This window comes from Pangasianodon hypophthalmus, chromosome 8, assembly GCF_027358585.1.
Source record: "Pangasianodon hypophthalmus isolate fPanHyp1 chromosome 8, fPanHyp1.pri, whole genome shotgun sequence".
In the NCBI taxonomy this organism is placed as follows: Eukaryota; Metazoa; Chordata; class Actinopteri; order Siluriformes; family Pangasiidae; genus Pangasianodon; species Pangasianodon hypophthalmus.
In genome coordinates, this window is record NC_069717.1 from 26,364,682 (window position 1) to 26,383,198 (window position 18,517).

The window sequence follows — 18,517 nt, forward strand, 5'->3', positions numbered from 1 at the left end:
GTGTGTGTGTGCCCAAGCTGAAAACTTGTCTAGACAATAGAGTAGACTCGCCCCTTATCCATCAAAACAAAGAGGCCAGGCTGGAGAGTAAGTTTGTTCAAGGACACACAGACACACTGACAGAGATGGAAAGAAAAACAGGTTGAGAGAAAAATACAGTGAGTGTGTGTTACACAGCTGTCTATATAAGAGAGATTAGAATGGCGTCTCAACTGAAAACATCTCTCTCTCTATCAGCATGTGTTGATAACCTGTTATACAATATACGCTAATATTAAACACGCATGCTATTGTTTTTATAGACAGCTGGAAATACTGTCACTTTCCCTGCTCTTCACACGGAATGAGGTTTTCTTGATAGTGTTCAAAGTCCCAGTCAGGGGTGGGTTCAAATGAAACTTGTGAATTTATGCATTCAGTATAAGCGATACACTCGTTGTTCAGGTCATACAAACACTGTAGCTAGCAATGAGCAAGACTAAGCATAATTAATGACTATAAAACAAGCTTGCACCTAGCCATTAAGTCTTTTATTTGGACAATGCAAAGGCAGAGTGACAGTGAGACAAAACAAAACCATCAGGACTATCAACATTTCCCTCAGATGTGCTGGTAAAGACTACCTGTAAAAACTACCTGTAATTACACTTAGTATAGCTTTCTAACTTATCTCTCATGAGGTCTGCCATATTGAAGAAAGTCAGAGTAGAGTCTCACCCTTGTGACCTCAGAGCTTATAAAAAAATTTGACCTATGAGGTTGTTAAAATCACCTGAGTGTGCTCTTCATGTGGACAGTCTTTATAAACATACTGAACACATAATTCCGGTTATCGCTTACATTACAAAAGCTATAAACAGTCATCCCGTTACCAGCCTTATTCTCCCTCTTCACTTAAAATTGAATTAACAGTGAGACATTAATCAGGACAGTGCTATTTTTAGCTCCATGGTACCTGGGTAAGGAGCATAACCAAACTCATCACAGGTACCTAAGTACAGTACAGCACTGAAAATAGCAACAACTTGGAGGATTATGGGTAATTTGCTAAGCCAACACACACTAGCCAGTGGAAAAGGTTTATTAGAGAGCAGCTGCCTTCTAAATGGCATAGCTTTTATCTTGGAAGTGTAGAAAAACTGGCCAAAAGTGATGTCTACCCAGGTACTCTTAGAAAAAGTTTGTCCCGCTGGGGAAATATTGACAGAGGGTTTTGTTTTGGTAGAGGTTTTCAGTTAGAATCCCATTCTAGAAAGTTAAGAACCCTTAACTGCCAACTGAAAAACATCACTACAGTTTCATAAAGTTAAATGAATCAGCAAATATTTTATATGTTTTCAAATGATTTAACTGGGAGTCAGGCTTACATCGTCATCATCATACTTTTATATTTTATTATAATCATGTTCAGAGGTCTGGTCACATTTATCTCCTTCTCTATCTCTTCCATCATTCTTTATGTCCCTCACCTCCAGCTTCTACCTCTTGTTCCCCCCCTTCTTTTCTCTTCCCTGTGGTTAGGCTCTCTTTTGATGTTTCATGTGAGATCTCCACCTCCTCTCTTTACACCCTAATGAGCTTCCAGACCACTAATCTAGTGACAAGCAGCACTGCGAGCCACAAGAACGCAGAAAGAGTGGTACGAGAAAAGACAAAATGACCAGAATTTCGCTGTGTAGCGCTGTTAAACATGCTCCATGAGCCCTGGTGAAGATTTAAGAGTCTGAAACCAGATCACTTTCCAGCAATTTCATGGTGTATACCTTGTTAAAGATTTGATTTGGCCGTTACGGGGCACCTGCGAAATAACCAGAAGAATTGTGAAATGGCTCCATTGATACATTCGCAGTGTGTGTGTGTCTGCCTGGTCCATTTTAATGAGAAGCGTGAGTGTCCTGATATGCTATCTCTCCCTCAGAGTCAGATGTCGCTCGTAAATTAACCTTTTCCACTCCAATTTTGGGTTCAGACCTGTATGGCGAGCCAGAGGGGTCACACCTGCCCCTACTGCTGCCCCCTTCCCTTGAGGCAGCTCTCGTTCTCAGTTGGACTCGCCCTGTGATAGGCCATTAGAGTCAAACAAAGCTCGTTGATCTGTTATCCCTCTCACATCCATGACAATAGAAGAAACCGAGTGCCAATACACACATCTATTGATAGATCCATTAATCCAAGCCAAGCAGCGACAAAACACTTGAATGAATAACCAGTTCAGGCAGTGATTGCAATTCGGGTGTGTGTGATGTGTGAGTATTTTAGTGTCTTTTTCGACATACTGATTCGTTTCTCGTCTGAGAAAGGTGTGAACACCCTCCTTTCACTTTCACCGGCTTGGTTTGTTTTATCCATCATGATTATACCATGATGTGGACAGAGGAAATGTTTTACATTAAAGTTTAATCTCCAGTTCAGATCTCTATCTGTACTAACAAACACAACCAACAAACCACATTAATGTGTATGTGAGTGTGTTAGAGGAGCGCATAGAAGAATAGAGGTCAAGGCAAAAAAGAAAATGTTTGTTTTTATTGCTGTAAAAATGAAAATACAGCATGAACAATGCTCTATTATTTAATATGTTACTTTAATAAACGAATATTTACAAGCAAAATAAATGGGCCAAAGTTATTTTTTACCAAAAAAATTATTTTTCATGCAATTTTATTTTATATACACAGCATCTACATTATTAGGATCACTTTTGTACACCTGCACATCCATGTAATTGTCCAATCAGCCAATCGTGTGGCAGTTGCAAAATGCATAAATCATACAGATACAGGTCAAGAGCTTCAGTTAATGTTCACATCATACATCAGTATGCAGAAACATGTGACCTCAGTGCCTTTGATCATGGTACAGTTGTTGGTGCCAGAAGGGTTAGTTTGAGTATTTCAGAAATATCCTTGGATTTTCACACACAAGAGTCTATAGAGTTTACACAGAATGGTGCAAAAAAAAAAAAAAAAACAAACAAAAAACATCCAGTGGCATCAATTCTGCAGAAATGCCATGTAGATGAGAAAGGTCAGATGAGAATGACCAGAAAGGTTTGTGCTACCAGAAGGCTACAGTAACTCAATAACCACTCTTTACAACTGTGGTGAGCAGAAAAGCATCTCAGAATGCATACACATTAAATCTTGAGGAGAATAGGATACTACAGCAGAACAACACTTTGGCTTTCACTCTTGTCAGACAGAAATCTGAGGCTACAGCACAGGCTCAGCAATTCACCCGGCATGGTACTTCTACATCCTGTAAAAACACTTTGATTCTCATTTTATATATACAGAAAATCCTATATACAAATAGTTCTATTTAGTGCCTCTAATGATCAACGACGTACACTTCTGGCTCCAGAAAAGATCTTTATCAGCCTAGTCATGGTCTTTTGCCCTTTGCTGTACCTCCAGCTGTCAAACTAATCAAATATATGAGTCTGCATCCTTCCCTGTCAAGAAGAGCAGAGGAAACATGTTGCAGCAGACTTGGGTTTTGGGGTTAAATGTCTTGCTCAGGGGCACAAACACAGCAGGACAGTCGTGTTAAAGCAGTGTTTCTCAAAGTCACTGCATATTTTTGGTTTTTACTGCTTTGTCACTTCCGACTTGGCGGATCAAGGGTTTTAAACTACCTGAGGAGTTATACAGGGCCTCTGAGGACTGATCTTGGTATGTTTTTGAATGTGTTGATGAATGTGTTTTCTGTCACTTTAAAAAACCTGACCTGGATGATTGACGGTTTCAGTGATCATCAGTAATGTTTGCATTTACATACTGCATTGCAATTGTTTTATTTTGTCTAACTGAGCTGTGACGTGGGCGAATTCATTATTTTAATTAATAATTTACATTCAGTCTAACGGGGTTGTATGTTCAAAGTGACCTCATCAGTCAATATCACAATATCACTGAAAATAAAGAAAAAGATTGAGAGAACATACTTTTCTTCTTCCCATGATCTTCAGGAAATCATGTGACTACTGGAATATTCCAAATATTTCATAGGGTTGAATATGTTCCCATAACAGGGTTGAGTAAATGCACATTTCATTACTTATAATGGACGCTTCATGGAAAAGGATACTTCAAGAATGAGATGTAAAATGGATTGATAATGCAAAAATAATACGATTTCTGAGGTATTTTAATGAATATCTTTCAAGTTAAAGTGTAGTTATAGTGGTCTGGGATAGGCATTCATAGTTGGATAATGATTTAATGCTTTATCTTGCAGACATTGATATCATCAAACATCAGGTTTTTGTATTTAACTGAAATAAATTATTTTATTTGTTTATGTATTTATTTTTAATAAAAGTCTAGACAGGCATCTTTTTTGATAATTTCCAAACAGCCCAATGAGGATCACCTTATGTTAAAGATTAAGTATAGGTTAACACATGGGTGGTACAATTGATCATTTTTAGATTTGTACAAAAAAAAAAAATTATAAACTACAGTTGTAACTATTGTAACATTTATGTAAGTTATATAATATTGTAAAACTACTTGTACAAGTTACAGTTCATCATAAACTTTACAATTTTTTCACTAGAGTTACGCTCATCTTGGAGGCCATGTTAAAAGCCACACCATACTCTTCCTATTTTGGTGTTTTCTCTGCTCAGAAGGAGATCAGGTGTGCTAGAGCAGGCAGCAAACCAACAAAATATGCAGTGCAGAGGTTCTGCAGGACCACTGCAATAAACTTTTCTTTTCAAATGTGTTCCATTTCTTTTGATTAATGAAATACTGAAACAGGTTTTAAACATCAGTCCAGCTAAATGTGGTTTAAGATAAGGAAGCATGTTGCCAAAGGCACCCTTAACCTTTCAAACCACAGTGTGTGTGTGTCTGTGTGTATTTGTGTGTGTGAGTGTAAGTTAAGATGGGGAGAGGTCCCTCTCCGATTGCCCTGAGAACGGTCAGGTCTTCCTCTCTCATTGTGCTGCTTAATGGATTAGACATGCAGTTTCCTGCAGGCTGAATGAACTCAGTTAGGATTGTGGCATTTGTGCTGGACAGGTAACACCCATACACACACACACACACACACACACACAGCTGCAAAGGGTCCCACATAGTGAGTCTAAAGTACACAATCATTCATTATGTGCTTGTGCTCTAAACCAGTAGTTCTTCTCAATCTTCTCAATCATTAAGTAAAAGTTTTTTGTAGCTTTTAAAAGTTGATATGTTTAAATTTGAGTGGCATCAACTTTTTCTGCTCACATCTGTTTTTCTGAGATGTCACTGGTACTCAAAAACTACACAGTAACATGTAGACCTACATACAAATTTATTTAACCTATGATGAATCATTTCTATCGATGTGAGAGCACTATCACCATAATCAAAACACCAATGGAGGGAATATCTTTTAATAAAATGGTGCTCCATCCTTCCAGTGCATTAATAATAATAATAATAATAATAATAATAATATAGTAGACTTTATTCATATAGCATTTTTCATACATTTAAAATACAGCTCAGACTGTGAAGTAAAACATAGAAATAAATTAACAAAAGTAAGTGAGAAAATAATAAAATATTTAATAACATAAAAAATAGAATATAAGTACAATAACTACAATAATATAAAGGAAATGTACATAAAGGTAGCATGCCAGCAAATGTAAAGCAAATAATAAATACTAGTTAAAAGCTAAATTAAAAAAAAAACATTAGCTGTTTTTTTAGTCAGAGATGAAGCTTGACGAATGTTTATTCCATATGTTTATGTGTTCCAGATCTTTAAACATAATCAGCCAGTCATAAACTTACTTTTGGCTTAAAGGTGCAATAGTTGATTTTTTTATTCATTACTTGTACAATATACCTGGAAAATATGTAGAACATGATTTAAAAAAACAATGCATTAAACTGTGCCCTTAGCAAAAATGTTTTAAATCTCTTAATAAACCCATTTGGAAAACTGATTTCCGGTCCGGAATGCTTGTTTGTGTTTGGATGCGCTTCCTGTCAGTCATTTTATAGATGCTAGATTTTATAGGCCATCGTAGATCCTGGGGCGGGGCTTCATGAACATGGAAGAGAATCATTCAAATCTCAAACCCAGCTAACCATTAAAGACCTAATCCTGGGAAAAAAGACTAATCTTACCTAATGCACCTTTACATACTGCTTAGCATAAAAAATTACGCAGTATGACGATTTAGCTAAGCTAGCAAGTTACCTAACCTCAGCGCAGCTTTAACATTAGCCAGCTAACTAGTTTGGCTAACATTAGCGTTAAATCTCAGTAGTTTACCTGAGTTAAGTAGTTATCCAGGTTTGTAAGCAATCTACCCAATGTTAGGTTTTAATTAGCTCATCAAATTTAACATAAGCCTAAACCTGTCACCTGTACATGGATAGACTATTGTATTGTGTGATGAAAACTATTAGTGATTTAAGTTTGCCAGCAAGCTAGGTAACGTTATTTAATCTATTGTATCTATTGATTAAAACCTGGAGTTAGAAGCAGTTAAGCTCACACACAGACACTTCTGTTTATTTAACAGTCCTTCAACCTTCAACGTATCTACTAATGTGACACAAAAAGGCCAGTCAGTGCGTATGCTAATCTCTGCAGGATTCTTCTCTCTTCCTGCATCCCTCCATCCATCCCTCCTCACTCTATCACCCCGCTTTTATATTCACATATCCCACTCTGTTGGGTTGTGATGTGCTCGCATCCAGCGATGGTTTTGGCGGGAGGATGTGCGTTCCTCTGTGTGTGTGTGTGTGTGTGTGTGTGTGTGTGTGTGTGTGTGTGTGTGCGTGTGTGTGTGCAGCTGGACTGGCAGTGGGTTTGAGACATGGACAGGAGACTTATTTAGCCCTGTAATGATCATAATGCTGGTCTCTCAGCACAGCATCAACGGACCCTTTGTGGCCCCTGTGGAGGAGGATGAGTCCCTTTTGCATCCAGATCCGGTGCTCATCACACACATACACACACACACACACACACACACACACTCACTCACACACGCACACTCACAGACATTGCCGTTTTCATGCACTTTCCTCAATCCTCTTTTCTCATGTGTGACAAATTGTACAATTAATATGTTACACATACACACAACACACATGCGCACACACACAGATGTGTGTAGGCATGACAGGCTAGTGTGAATAGAGGACTTCTGCTAAACCATGCTGCCTCAGAGGCTCATGCAAGGATGGCTCGTTCTCTTTCCTATTAAGACATCCTGAAACACACACACACACACACACCTGTCTCATCTGTGAATCCTCTGCCTGTAACAACAACCCCTCCCTCCCCTCTTCCTGACAGGTGCCTCTATGAAAAGACCTCCAGTGTGAGAGATGCCTGGCACCCCATCAAAGCTACAAAATGAGGGGAAGTTGTGTGTGTGTGCGTGTGAGAGAGAGAGAGAGAGAGAGAGAGAGAGAAAGTATCTAGAGTACCAGGGTAGCATACCAATATGGTAATGAATAAATACCGTCCTGAACATCTTTGCACACCTTTACACAGATGGTTGCACTTTTTCATGACTATAGATGCGTGTCTTGTATGTCTATGGATGCGATTAAAAGTAACATATTCAGATATTCAGTATAACCACACTCTTGCTTGTGCGATATTGCTTAAATATATCCTGGCTGGGATGTCCATTAGAGGGCACCATGCCCACACACACATTCACACACTTTGGGCAAATCAGCCTGCTGACTTGTTTTTTGGGAGGTGGAAGGAAACCGGAGAAGCCAGAAGAAATCCACATGAACCTGGGGAGAACATTCACAGACACTGTGCCAACAATGTGTTATATGCTAGCACAGATTGGGAGGTTGGAGTAGATAAAATCGCTATAGTTATTTTGTTAATGGTTTGTGAGTTGGCTAAATAGACAGCTAGTTACAGTACATTGCTATCACCCTAGACTAGGAGAGAACTTCTAATTGGATTGGATGAAGACGTAAGCCATTCAGGTGTTTCCTCATTTCTATGAGACCACGACTATTAAGAACTAAGATTAAGACTGAATGTCAACCAAGAGGAATTGGTTTACTCACTATTCGCCCAGTCCCAGCTATTCCAGGCCCTCTGTACATGACTGGACCAGGATAAAGCCTATAGTTTGATCAGTAAAGTATCAGTATCAGAAAATCCCATGGGTCTCAGCCTGCTCTGGGCCTAGGACAACCTCCAGAGTTGTTGCCTCATGAAAGTGGGGCTGACAGGGATATCTAGCTCTAATCACTGGTTGGCCTGCCTAGCATAATGCAATGTTCCCACCTCCTGGACAAATTTTGAACTACAATGGCAAACATGGTAAACACAAATACTTTCTCCCTGCTGCTAAACCTAATTGCTGACCTCAGATCTATAAACTATTATTACAATTTGTCAAAGCAAACCAAAAATAACAGCCTTGTATGCAGTAATATAGAACATTGTTATATTAGTTAAGGAATAAAACACTCACAGGTGTGCTGTTATAGAATTTTTTAAAAATCTATGTAAAAATTATATAAACAGCAAGGCATTAAATGTGTGCATTGATAAATACAGTAGTATTATTATGTCTTCTATGTTCCTGCTTACTTTTATTCAAGTATAAAAGTTTTCAAACTACGAATCCTGCTCATTTAACTTTATAACTGTTTACCACCGTATAAACGTCACTAAATACATCATCAGAAGAAGCACTCATGTTGGCTAGGATTTACACTAATAAAGATTAGTACAGTTATACTTAATAGCTCAAATGTTTTTAAGGAGTTTCCTGGACGGATTTTTATCAAATCGCCCTGATTGACTAATAATATTATGCCTCCAGGATATAACAGAACTTTGAGCTCTCAGGAGTCATGATATTGCGCATACGCGGTCCAGAAAGCAGCTACTGCGCATCACTTCATGTCTGCAGTATACACCAAATGGCCAAAATTTTGTGACACCTGACCATTACACCCATATGTGGTTATTCGCCAAACTGTTGCCACAAAGTTGGAAGAGCACAAATGCATAGAATGTCTTCGCATTTTGTAGCAATACAATTTCCTTTCACTGAAACTGAGAAGCCAAACCAGCATGACAATGCCCCTGTAAACAAAGCAAGCTCCATGAAGACATGGTACGCCAAGGTTGGAGTGGAAGAACTCGAGTGTCCTGCACAGAGCCCTGACCTCAACCCCACTATAGACCTTTGGGATGAACTGGAACACCGACTGCACCTCAGACCTCCTCGTCCAGCATCAGTGCCTGATTTCACTAATGCTCTTGTAGCTGAATGAACACAAATCCAAAATCTAGTGGAAAGCCTTCCCAGAAGAGTGGAGGTTATTATAACAGCAAAGGGGAGGACTAAATCTGGAATGAGATGATTGAGTGTCCACATACTTTTGGCCATATAGCGTAGCTTTATCAAGCTATATGTGTGTATATTTATGTACACTATGTATAGTGTATGTACAAATAGAATTACTCTATGCAATGGAAAAAAAACCCTAACAAACATGATGCACAGTGAACCATTTATGATTGATATTAGAGAATATTAGTGAATCTGCAGAGAACTATGCAAAGCATTAAAAAAAAAAAGTGAACTCAGTATTGAAAAATGTGTGTAAACATTTGTAGTTTGTTGGTCAGAGTTTTGTATTCCACAAAGGAATGGACCGGTTTGTTTTAAATAGTGAACACGCACAATTTTCTTTTATCTGACAACTCAGTGAGGAAAATATTGGGTTAGAATTGTTTCAGAATTCCAAATAAATTGATTACGATCCACAAATAAATGGAGAGAGATTCACAAAAATGAAACAAATTCACAACAGAATGAGATCCATGAATGTATGTTAGGAGTTTCACAAAAATGAATTACATTCACAAATAAATCAAATGAGATTTGCAAATAAAAAAAATATTTATAAATATGTTTTTATGTCACATACACAACTCTGCCTGGCAATCATTTGTGGATTTTGAAACATTTGAATAGAAAGTGACACAAGTGCAACCTCCTGGTGGCAACTCAGGCATACTTACAACAAAATGTACACAGCAATATTTATAAATACAGTGCCTGTATGCATAGAAATATTGCAATATGGCTGAAACCCGAATATGGCCCTTAAATGGAATATTGATGTGCATGTAAACACAGCCAGTGTCTTAATCCGAATCGGATTGCAATCGAATTTGTGGTGTTTACATGCCTCAGTACTAATTAGAATATTGCCACATTCTGATTAATATCGGAATATTGATGTGCATGTAAACGTAGTCAATAAAGCTTCTTCTTCTTTCTTTCTTTCTTTCTTTCTTAAAAATTTGATCATCTTTAGGATTTAACGTAAAACAGACGGTCCCTTTACATGTGATAACCTTTTTTTTTTTTTTTTTTTTTGCACCCCCCGCTCAAAAACTACTGAAGACAGATCTCCTGATACGTGAATGTAAGCGATAATAATTACGCTAAAAGCTAGCACTTTATATACAGAAAAATATATTGTTGTTGTGAGGAGTGCACGTGCACAAGACGCTATTGTTGTTGTTGTTGTTATTGTTATTGTGCGCACGCGCAGCAGGAGTAAGCAAGTTCTCCTGAATATATTGGGTTTGTAGCTGTGATGGTTGCGGATATTTAGCAATACAGTTCATATCCATCCATATTTCCATTTAAATGGTCTTTCCTTTATTTCCGTAAGCATGGATAGACTAAACCCTAGCTAGGCTATGTGGTTGTATTAATAGAAACCTGGCTTTTTTTCTGTATATAAAGTAGCTAATGCCTGCAGCACCTGATGTTTCTGTGCCTAGCACTAACCCGAAAACAGCTCTTAGCATCCTCCATAGATTATATTTATAAAGCATTAAAACAACCGTGAAAAAGTCTTCACTCGTTATATACTTCAGCATGTATGTTTACAGACTCTCCTTGCCCATTTTTCACCTTGCTCACAGTAACTTTAGTTATTTGACATTTATATTTTAGCAAAGAAACCAGGCCTCAACTAGGCTAGAAACCCAAAGTTCAGCAATGTCTTTTTACTTATCTGACAGTTTTTAATTTATCTTGACAACCCATGTGTATATAAATACAGTACTTTCCAAACCCTGCTGAAAAAAAACAGCTAAAAAATGGTCAAAACACCTCTAAAACCAGCTGTGACCAGTCTTAGCTGGTTTTAGCTGGGGTTTTTTTTCAGCAGGGAAAGTCTTGGGAACCCTATTTTTTAGTACTAACTTTGTTATAGATTTTTATTTTATTTCTTCTATATTATACATTACAACAAGTCTAAGTTGTCCCTAAGTGTTAGTGTGTGTGTGAATGTGTTTGTGCTGTTCTGTGTGGTGGATGTCTAGAGTACTTTTCCCTCCTCCCTAGTACATCCCTAGTATAACTGACATGTTCCTGTTGTTGACTTTTTTCTTTTTTTTTTTTTTTCAGGAATGGGTGAAGTATGCAGTCCTGGATGTCTGCTCTAATATCTGTCCTAACGCTAAATGCCCTCAGTGCTTCGCCGCTTAAAGGTTTATACACAATTTTGGTTTATTGCTCAACAGCAGGAACTGATAAATGTATTTATACCAAAGTGCTACTGAATTCTCTTCACACACTTTTAAAGACATATCATGTCTACTCCAAAGAACAGCATTATTTCACATAAATCTAAAATATTTATAGTTGTTTTTGATGATATTTTTTTATTTTTCAAACCCGTGTAGAAAATTGTCATGTTTACATAAAGGAGTAAAATGACAAAATAGATTTGTGCAACTGAAAACAAATCTTAATCTGTATGTTAATGTGCTGTTTAATCTGCTAACTCTGTCTGTCCTCTTGGTTATCTCAGTGCCACCCCTTAATTACTGCTACACAGAAGACACCTGTAGTAAGTCCCAACAACTTTTCCTTTTTTTTTAATCAGATGAGCTTTTTCGGTCAGAATGTAGACCAAAAATAAATACAGAAACATACAAAGTCACATGACCTTTACGGATAATAACAATATTGGACCTCATTCATCAGTCTTTTAGTAAAGTTGTGTGTAAATATTTGCATAAGCCACACTGAACTAAAATCTTCAGCCAGATTTTAGTTTTTGGAAATGCTGATTTTCTTCCTACTTGCATGCATAAAGTCCCCTCCAAAAGTATTGGAACTGCAAGGCCAATTCTTTTTTTTTTTTTTTTTCTTTTTTTTTTTTCTCCTCCCCGCTACACACTGAAGACATTTGGGTTTGAGATCAAAAGATAAATATGGGGTGATGGATCAGAATTTCAGCTTTCATTTCCTGGTATTTACATCTAGATGTGTTAAACAGCTTAGAGCATGGCACCTTTGGAGGCAGACCACAAAATTATTAGAGTAAAGGCTAAAAGGCAGAAGTGGAAGTTATTTTGACACAAAATGAATGATTAAGGGTAAAGCCTGAAATGCAGAAGTGGAAGTTATTTTGACAATGCCAATAAAAATATTTAATAATATATATCAATAATAATAAGTGAGCGCTAAATCTTCTATCAGCTGAGGCATTTGTTTATGGAATACGGCTAAGCGCAGACAGAATGGCCCGTTCTCTGTTTACGGCGTCATTTCTTTTGTCATAATTAAATGATTAGTTTTATTTGTCTTAATTTAGTGGGTTTGTTTTCCCCCGCTTTCTTATTTTTTTAATATTCTTCAATTAATGCAAATAATATAAAATGACTGGTTTTGTATCACAGGTCCATATAACTGGGTGAAAACGTTTCCAACCTGCATCGCCAAAGAGACAATGCTGCACTCTCCCATCAACCTGGAACATATTGTTATTAAGAATGACTCCATTGATCCTCTGGAGCTGCGAGGCTTCGGTGTGCCTCAGAAGTCCTGGACTGTAGTCAATGTCCGGGACACTGGTACGCTCCACTGACAGTAACAGCGACATCATAACGCAGTGTCTATGCTAGGTTCTAGTCTTAGCTGTGTAGACATGGTACAGCTAAGTGAAGTAAAAACTGAAAGTGTGCTTAATCGAGTAAATGGTGTTTTGAGAGGAGGGGTTGTCTCCGTGGGAAGAGTTCTGTAAGGTTACTGTAAGGTCTCAAACTGAATAGACTACTATTTTGCACTGTATTTTATTACATGGTCAAAATGTGCCTGTAAAAATCTGTAACCTTGCATAATTATGGCAATGTTGTGTTTCTGTTACTTATCAGCCTTCCAAAAAAATCAATAAAAACTTTAATTTAAAAAAAAAAAAAAGTGAAAGTGATGGCAATAGAACATTTAATGGTATAATATATATATATATATATATATATATATATATATATATATATATATATATATATATATATATAAAATGTGTGTGTGTGTATACATATATACATACACACACACACACACTGATCAGCCATAACATTAAAGTGAAGGGGTGTACTTGGTCTGCAGCAATTTTTAGGTAGGTGGTATGTGTCAAAGTAACATCCACATGACCCAAGGTTTCCCAGCAGAACATTGCCCAGAGCATCACACTGCCTCTGCCAGCTTGCCTTCTTCCCATAGTGCATCCTGGTGCCATCTCTTTCCTAGGTAAGCAACACACACGCACCTGAGCATACACATGATGTAAAAGAAAACGTGATTCATCAGACCAGACCACCTTCTTCCATGTAGGCCATTGTAGACGCTTTCGGTGGTGGACAGGGGTCAGCATGGGCACTCTGCCCACTCTGTGGCTACGCAGCCCCATACGCAGCAAGCTGCGATGCACTGTGTGTTCTGACACCTTTCTATCATAGCAAGCATTAACTTTTTCAGCAAAGTTTTTTGTGCTACAGTCTGTTCTTGGACCACTTTTTGTTGGTACTAACCACTGCTTTGGCCCTTGTCACTCAGATCCTTACGTTTTCCCATTTTTCCTGCTTCCAACACATCAACTTTGAGAACTGACTGTTCATTTGCTGCGTAATATATCCCACCCCTTGACCGGTGCCATTGTAACAAGATAGTCAATGTTATTCACTTCACCTGTCAGTGGTTTTAATGTTATGGCTGGTCGGTGTGTGTGTGTGTGTGTGTGTGTGTGTGTATGTGTGTGTATGTACACACGCACACAGTCAGGCCAGGAAGTATTTGGACAATGACAGAGTTTTTGTGATTTTGCCTTTATACACCACCACAATGGATTTGAAATAAAACAATCAAGATGTGATCGAAGTGTAGATTTTCAGCTTTAAGAGGTTCCACAAAAATATGGCATTTACCATTTAAAAGTACTTCCATTTTCAGGGGCTCAAAGGTATTTGGACAATTGATTGACAAGAAGTTAATCTCTCCAAGGAGATCTCAATGCAAGTGAAGGAGGCCATCATTAGGCTGAAAAAACAACATAAATCTATAAGAGAGATAGCAAAGACCTTAGGTGTGGCCAAATCAACAGTTGGGTACATTCTTAAAAAGAAAGAAAGCACTGGTGAGCTCAACAACATCGAAAGGCCTGGAAGACCATGGAAGACAACTAAAGTGGATGATCGCAGAATCCTTTCCTTGGTGAAGAAAAACCCCTTCACAACATCAACAGAAGTCAAGAATACTCTGGAGAAGGTAGGCGTATCATTATTAAAATCTACAATCAAGAGACGCCTTCATGAATGTAAATACAAGGGGTTTACAACAAGGTGCAAACCACTGGTAACATTCAAGAACAGGGAAGCCAGATTAGACTTTGCCAGAAAACATCTAAAAAAGCCACCCATGTTCTGGAATAAGATTCTTTGGACTGATGAAACCAAAATTAACTTGTACCAGAATGATGGGAAGAGAAAAGTATGGTGAAAGAAAGGAACAGCTCATGATCCAAAGTATACCACATCATGTGTCAAACATGGTGGAGGCAGTGTTATGGCATGGGCATGTATGGCTGCCAATGGAATGGGCTCACTGGTGAGTATTGATGATGTGACTGCTGACAGAAGTAGCAAGATGAATTCTGAGGTGTATAGGGCTATACTCTCTGCTCACATTCAGCCAAATGCTACAAAACTGATACGACGCAGGTGGATAATGACCCTAAACATACTGCGAAAGCAACTCAAGACTTTTTGAAGGCAAAGAAATGGAATATTCTTCAACGGCCAAGTCAGTCATCTGATCTCAACCCAATAGAGCATGCTTTTCACTTACTGAAGACAAGACTGCAGGCAGAAAGACCCACAAACAAGCAGCAACTGAAGGTGGCTGCAGTGAAGGCCTGGCAAAGCATCTCCAGGGAGGAAACTCAGAATTTGAGTTTTGAGAACATGGCCTCCAGACTTCAGGCAATCATTGACTGCAAAGGATTTTCATCCAAGTAATAAAATTATGGTTATACTTACAATTACGTCACTTTGTCTAAATACCTTTGAGCCCCTGAAAATGTATATATATATTACAGATTTAATTTTGTGATTGTGTGTGTTTAGTTGCTGTGAAGTTTCAAGCAGGCATGACTGTGAAAGGTGGCAGTATAAAGCATGATTACCAAATCGTAGAGATGAGATTCCACTGGGGTTCAAATACCACCAACGGATCAGAGCATAAACTTGACGATCGCAGGTTTCCTATGGAGGTGCACATGCATACACACATGCCATTTTACAACCCAAATTCAGTGTCTATTAATTTTTCTGAAACTGTTTAGTGATTACATCCTGTGTGTGTGTGTGTGTTATTAGATGCAGATTGTGGGCCTTGCTCCTGGATTCTCTGATGTGGAAGCCGCTTCTCTTGTGCAGTCAGGCCTGCTTATGATAGGAATCTTTGTTGATGTAACATCATAATCTTTTACTATTTATCATGGAACATAGAGGAGGAACAACATTCACTGATTCACTAAAGTCCTTGAGAGTATGGTGTAAAATATTACAAATATTAGTATGATGCCAACTTAATGCTATATTAAAGACCCAGCAATGTTTTAAACTTGAATGTTTTGAACTTGCTGATCAGATTAATCTGATAATTGTGTGGGCGTGGCTTAATATTCAAATGAGCACTATTCAGGCACATACAGAGAACCAGGCACAGCCAGACAGACAGGGCTAGACAGACAGACTAGCAGGATCAGCCTGATCATTGGTGTGAATGAGGGCTATGCAGCTTTACACATGATAAGTCCCGCCCACTTCATCAAAAAGGGGAGATAGTCTGGTGAAGTAAATGTAGACACTGAAAAAACATGCATTATTCAAACATTGTGTAGTCACAGTTTACGTTTTCTTGGGGCTTTAAGTTGCTGTGATGGTGATCAGAAGGTTATGAGCTCAAATCCCCTTGAATGTTAACATGTAGACTGCACTTGTTTGCTCATGCTCTGTTTTCAGATCGCCTCTGATGAGAATAAAGCATTTAAAGCCATAGCTCATGCTGTGCTCAACGTGCCGTACCCAGGTGATTTGAAACAGTTTGTAAATCACACATCAGTGTCAGTCGTTCACGCTGTCCACTCCAACCACTTCCTGTTTTGTTTTCCAGGCGATTCAGTGAGTGTGACTCCTCCAGCGTTGTCGCGCCTCCTTCCTGATAATTATAAATTCTATCAGTATCATGGAGGCCAGACAACTCCGCCCTGCCTCCAGACTGTGACTTGGATTGTGTTTGAGAAGCCCATTTTCATCTCCAGAGAGCAGGTAAAAACAAACAAACAAACAAACAAACAGAAAAATACACACTGACATCCAGCAGCAAGGAATGTCTTTACTTTGTATTAGATATTGAAAACTATTACAAGTTTATACTTAGTCAGCTAGGAAATACCAGCAATCGAAGCGGAGTTAATTGTAAATTGCACAATCCCAGTGAAAGGGGCGTGGCCTCAGTTACATCACATCACATCAGAACTGCTATAAATTATTGCCGCGGATCGTTACCTGCTTTAAATTTACTGTATCTTTCATACTTTTTCAAATATTCCCTTGCTAAGGTGCTTGTCACATTGTCTCAGGGGAAGAGAAGGAAATAAAAACAAGGTGAAGCTTTCCATAAGGAGACAATTATTTATGGAAGGAGTCTCCAGTGTCAGTGTTTGTAACAGTCAGAGGTAAATCTGTAACTTTAACTATAAATGGGGGGAAAAAAGTATGCGGTATCATTTAAAAAGAATCAACATTTTTTATGATTGGCATATTACTGGGGTATAAGAGGAATAAAACACTTGTGTTGTTATAGGAAAACAGTAATTTTCCGCTTCATCACACCACTTTGTCATTGATTGTTTTCTTATAACAGCATGCTCCGAAGTGTTTTATTCCTTAGTTACACTTGGACATCAGCACCCAGAGTTCTGACTGGTCAGCACTGTGTGGCTCTGACATGTAATTTCAGAACGTACTGAATATGTTACTATACTTGGTATAAGTATTGTGGCAACCCTAGGCATGATAATGATATTGTGCATGTGTGAATATCACAACATGCACAATATGCTATACATATGGTTTACTTATTAAGGGTGGAATTGTAACATATCAGATGCGGTGGTATTGTCAAATATTGAATTGTTTCCTTAAGAATTGAAATTCTATCATATTTTGTGGAAGCCTGAGATTTACACTCCTATTATTTACTTATTATACTGCCTGGTTGCTTGTCAGTCAGAAATGATTGAGAAAGACTTTTACTTTATGGTCTGTTTCAGTATTTTCCGTTCATCACACATCTGTTTTACTCCGATAAAAACGACACCGTGAAGAAGTTTTTGGTGGACAACTATCGTTTCATCCAGCCCAGGTTGAACCGCCAAATCTTTGTTTCTTCTGCTGTGAAGATCCGCTCAGCTAGAGGGGCCGCTCCGAGCCAGCACACACTCTTCATCCCCCTCCTCATCCTCACCAGCAAGCTGTCTCTCACAATGCCTTAAACAATGAAGCATTTATCATAATAGTCAGCAGTTTTAAGTAATAAAGCAATAACAGTTTTAAGAGAATGTGCACGGAAGCAACAGTGAAGAATAACTAAATGCGGTATGCTTATAAATATGCAGTTTAAGCAGTACAATAAAGAATGCTTTCACTGCGCTGTGGGCTAGTTGGAGTCAAATGACTAATTTCAGGTATTCCACTGCACATTAGCATCGAATGTAGCTCAAACCGCCTTACTATTGTAATATACTATTGTAACATAGTCATCCCTAAAAAAAAAACTTTCAGTTCAGGTCTGTGCAATATTTGTTTGTTTTATTGATTGCTAGTAAACAATGTGAAATGTTAGTTAACAATGTTATATGTTAACAACAATGTTCAGATAATTTCAGTTTCATGTTTGTGTTGTTTTTTTTTTTTTGACTACTTAACACACATCATTATCAGTATTAAAAAGCTGCACAATACAGAAAAGTGTGTTTTTTGTTCCTTTTATTTTGTCACTATTGCTCCTTGTTATGCTTTTATTTTAGAGCTTTCAGCAGGACAAGACATGGTCTGGAATGGTTTAAAACTGACCAGGAATCGGATGGATGAGCAATAATTCATTTAATTAAATACAATTTTAATTGTCTCCAAA

The 18,517-nt window shown here is 38.0% G+C and overlaps 1 protein-coding gene across 7 annotated transcripts in view; it reads left to right on the forward strand.

The window, feature by feature from the left end:
• car15 (carbonic anhydrase 15) overlaps positions 1 to 18,325 on the forward strand; it is a 48,112-nt gene extending 29,787 nt beyond the window's left edge. The window contains exons 1-10 of one of the 7 annotated variants that reach the window (XR_004578635.1): positions 10,386 to 10,445; positions 11,441 to 11,523; positions 11,847 to 11,885; positions 12,721 to 12,894; positions 15,442 to 15,587; positions 15,694 to 15,786; positions 16,342 to 16,408; positions 16,493 to 16,647; positions 16,941 to 17,057; positions 17,655 to 17,771. Coding sequence is in view for 6 of the 7 variants with exons in the window: in XM_026945906.3 (XP_026801707.1) it covers positions 11,454 to 11,523; positions 11,847 to 11,885; positions 12,721 to 12,894; positions 15,442 to 15,587; positions 15,694 to 15,786; positions 16,342 to 16,408; positions 16,493 to 16,647; positions 17,655 to 17,876 (966 nt within the window). In the remaining variant the exon portion in view is untranslated. The other 6 variants (XM_026945908.3, XM_026945911.3, XM_026945910.3 and 3 more) reach the window with 6 other exon arrangements.
• The last annotated feature ends 192 nt before the right edge of the window (positions 18,326 to 18,517 follow it).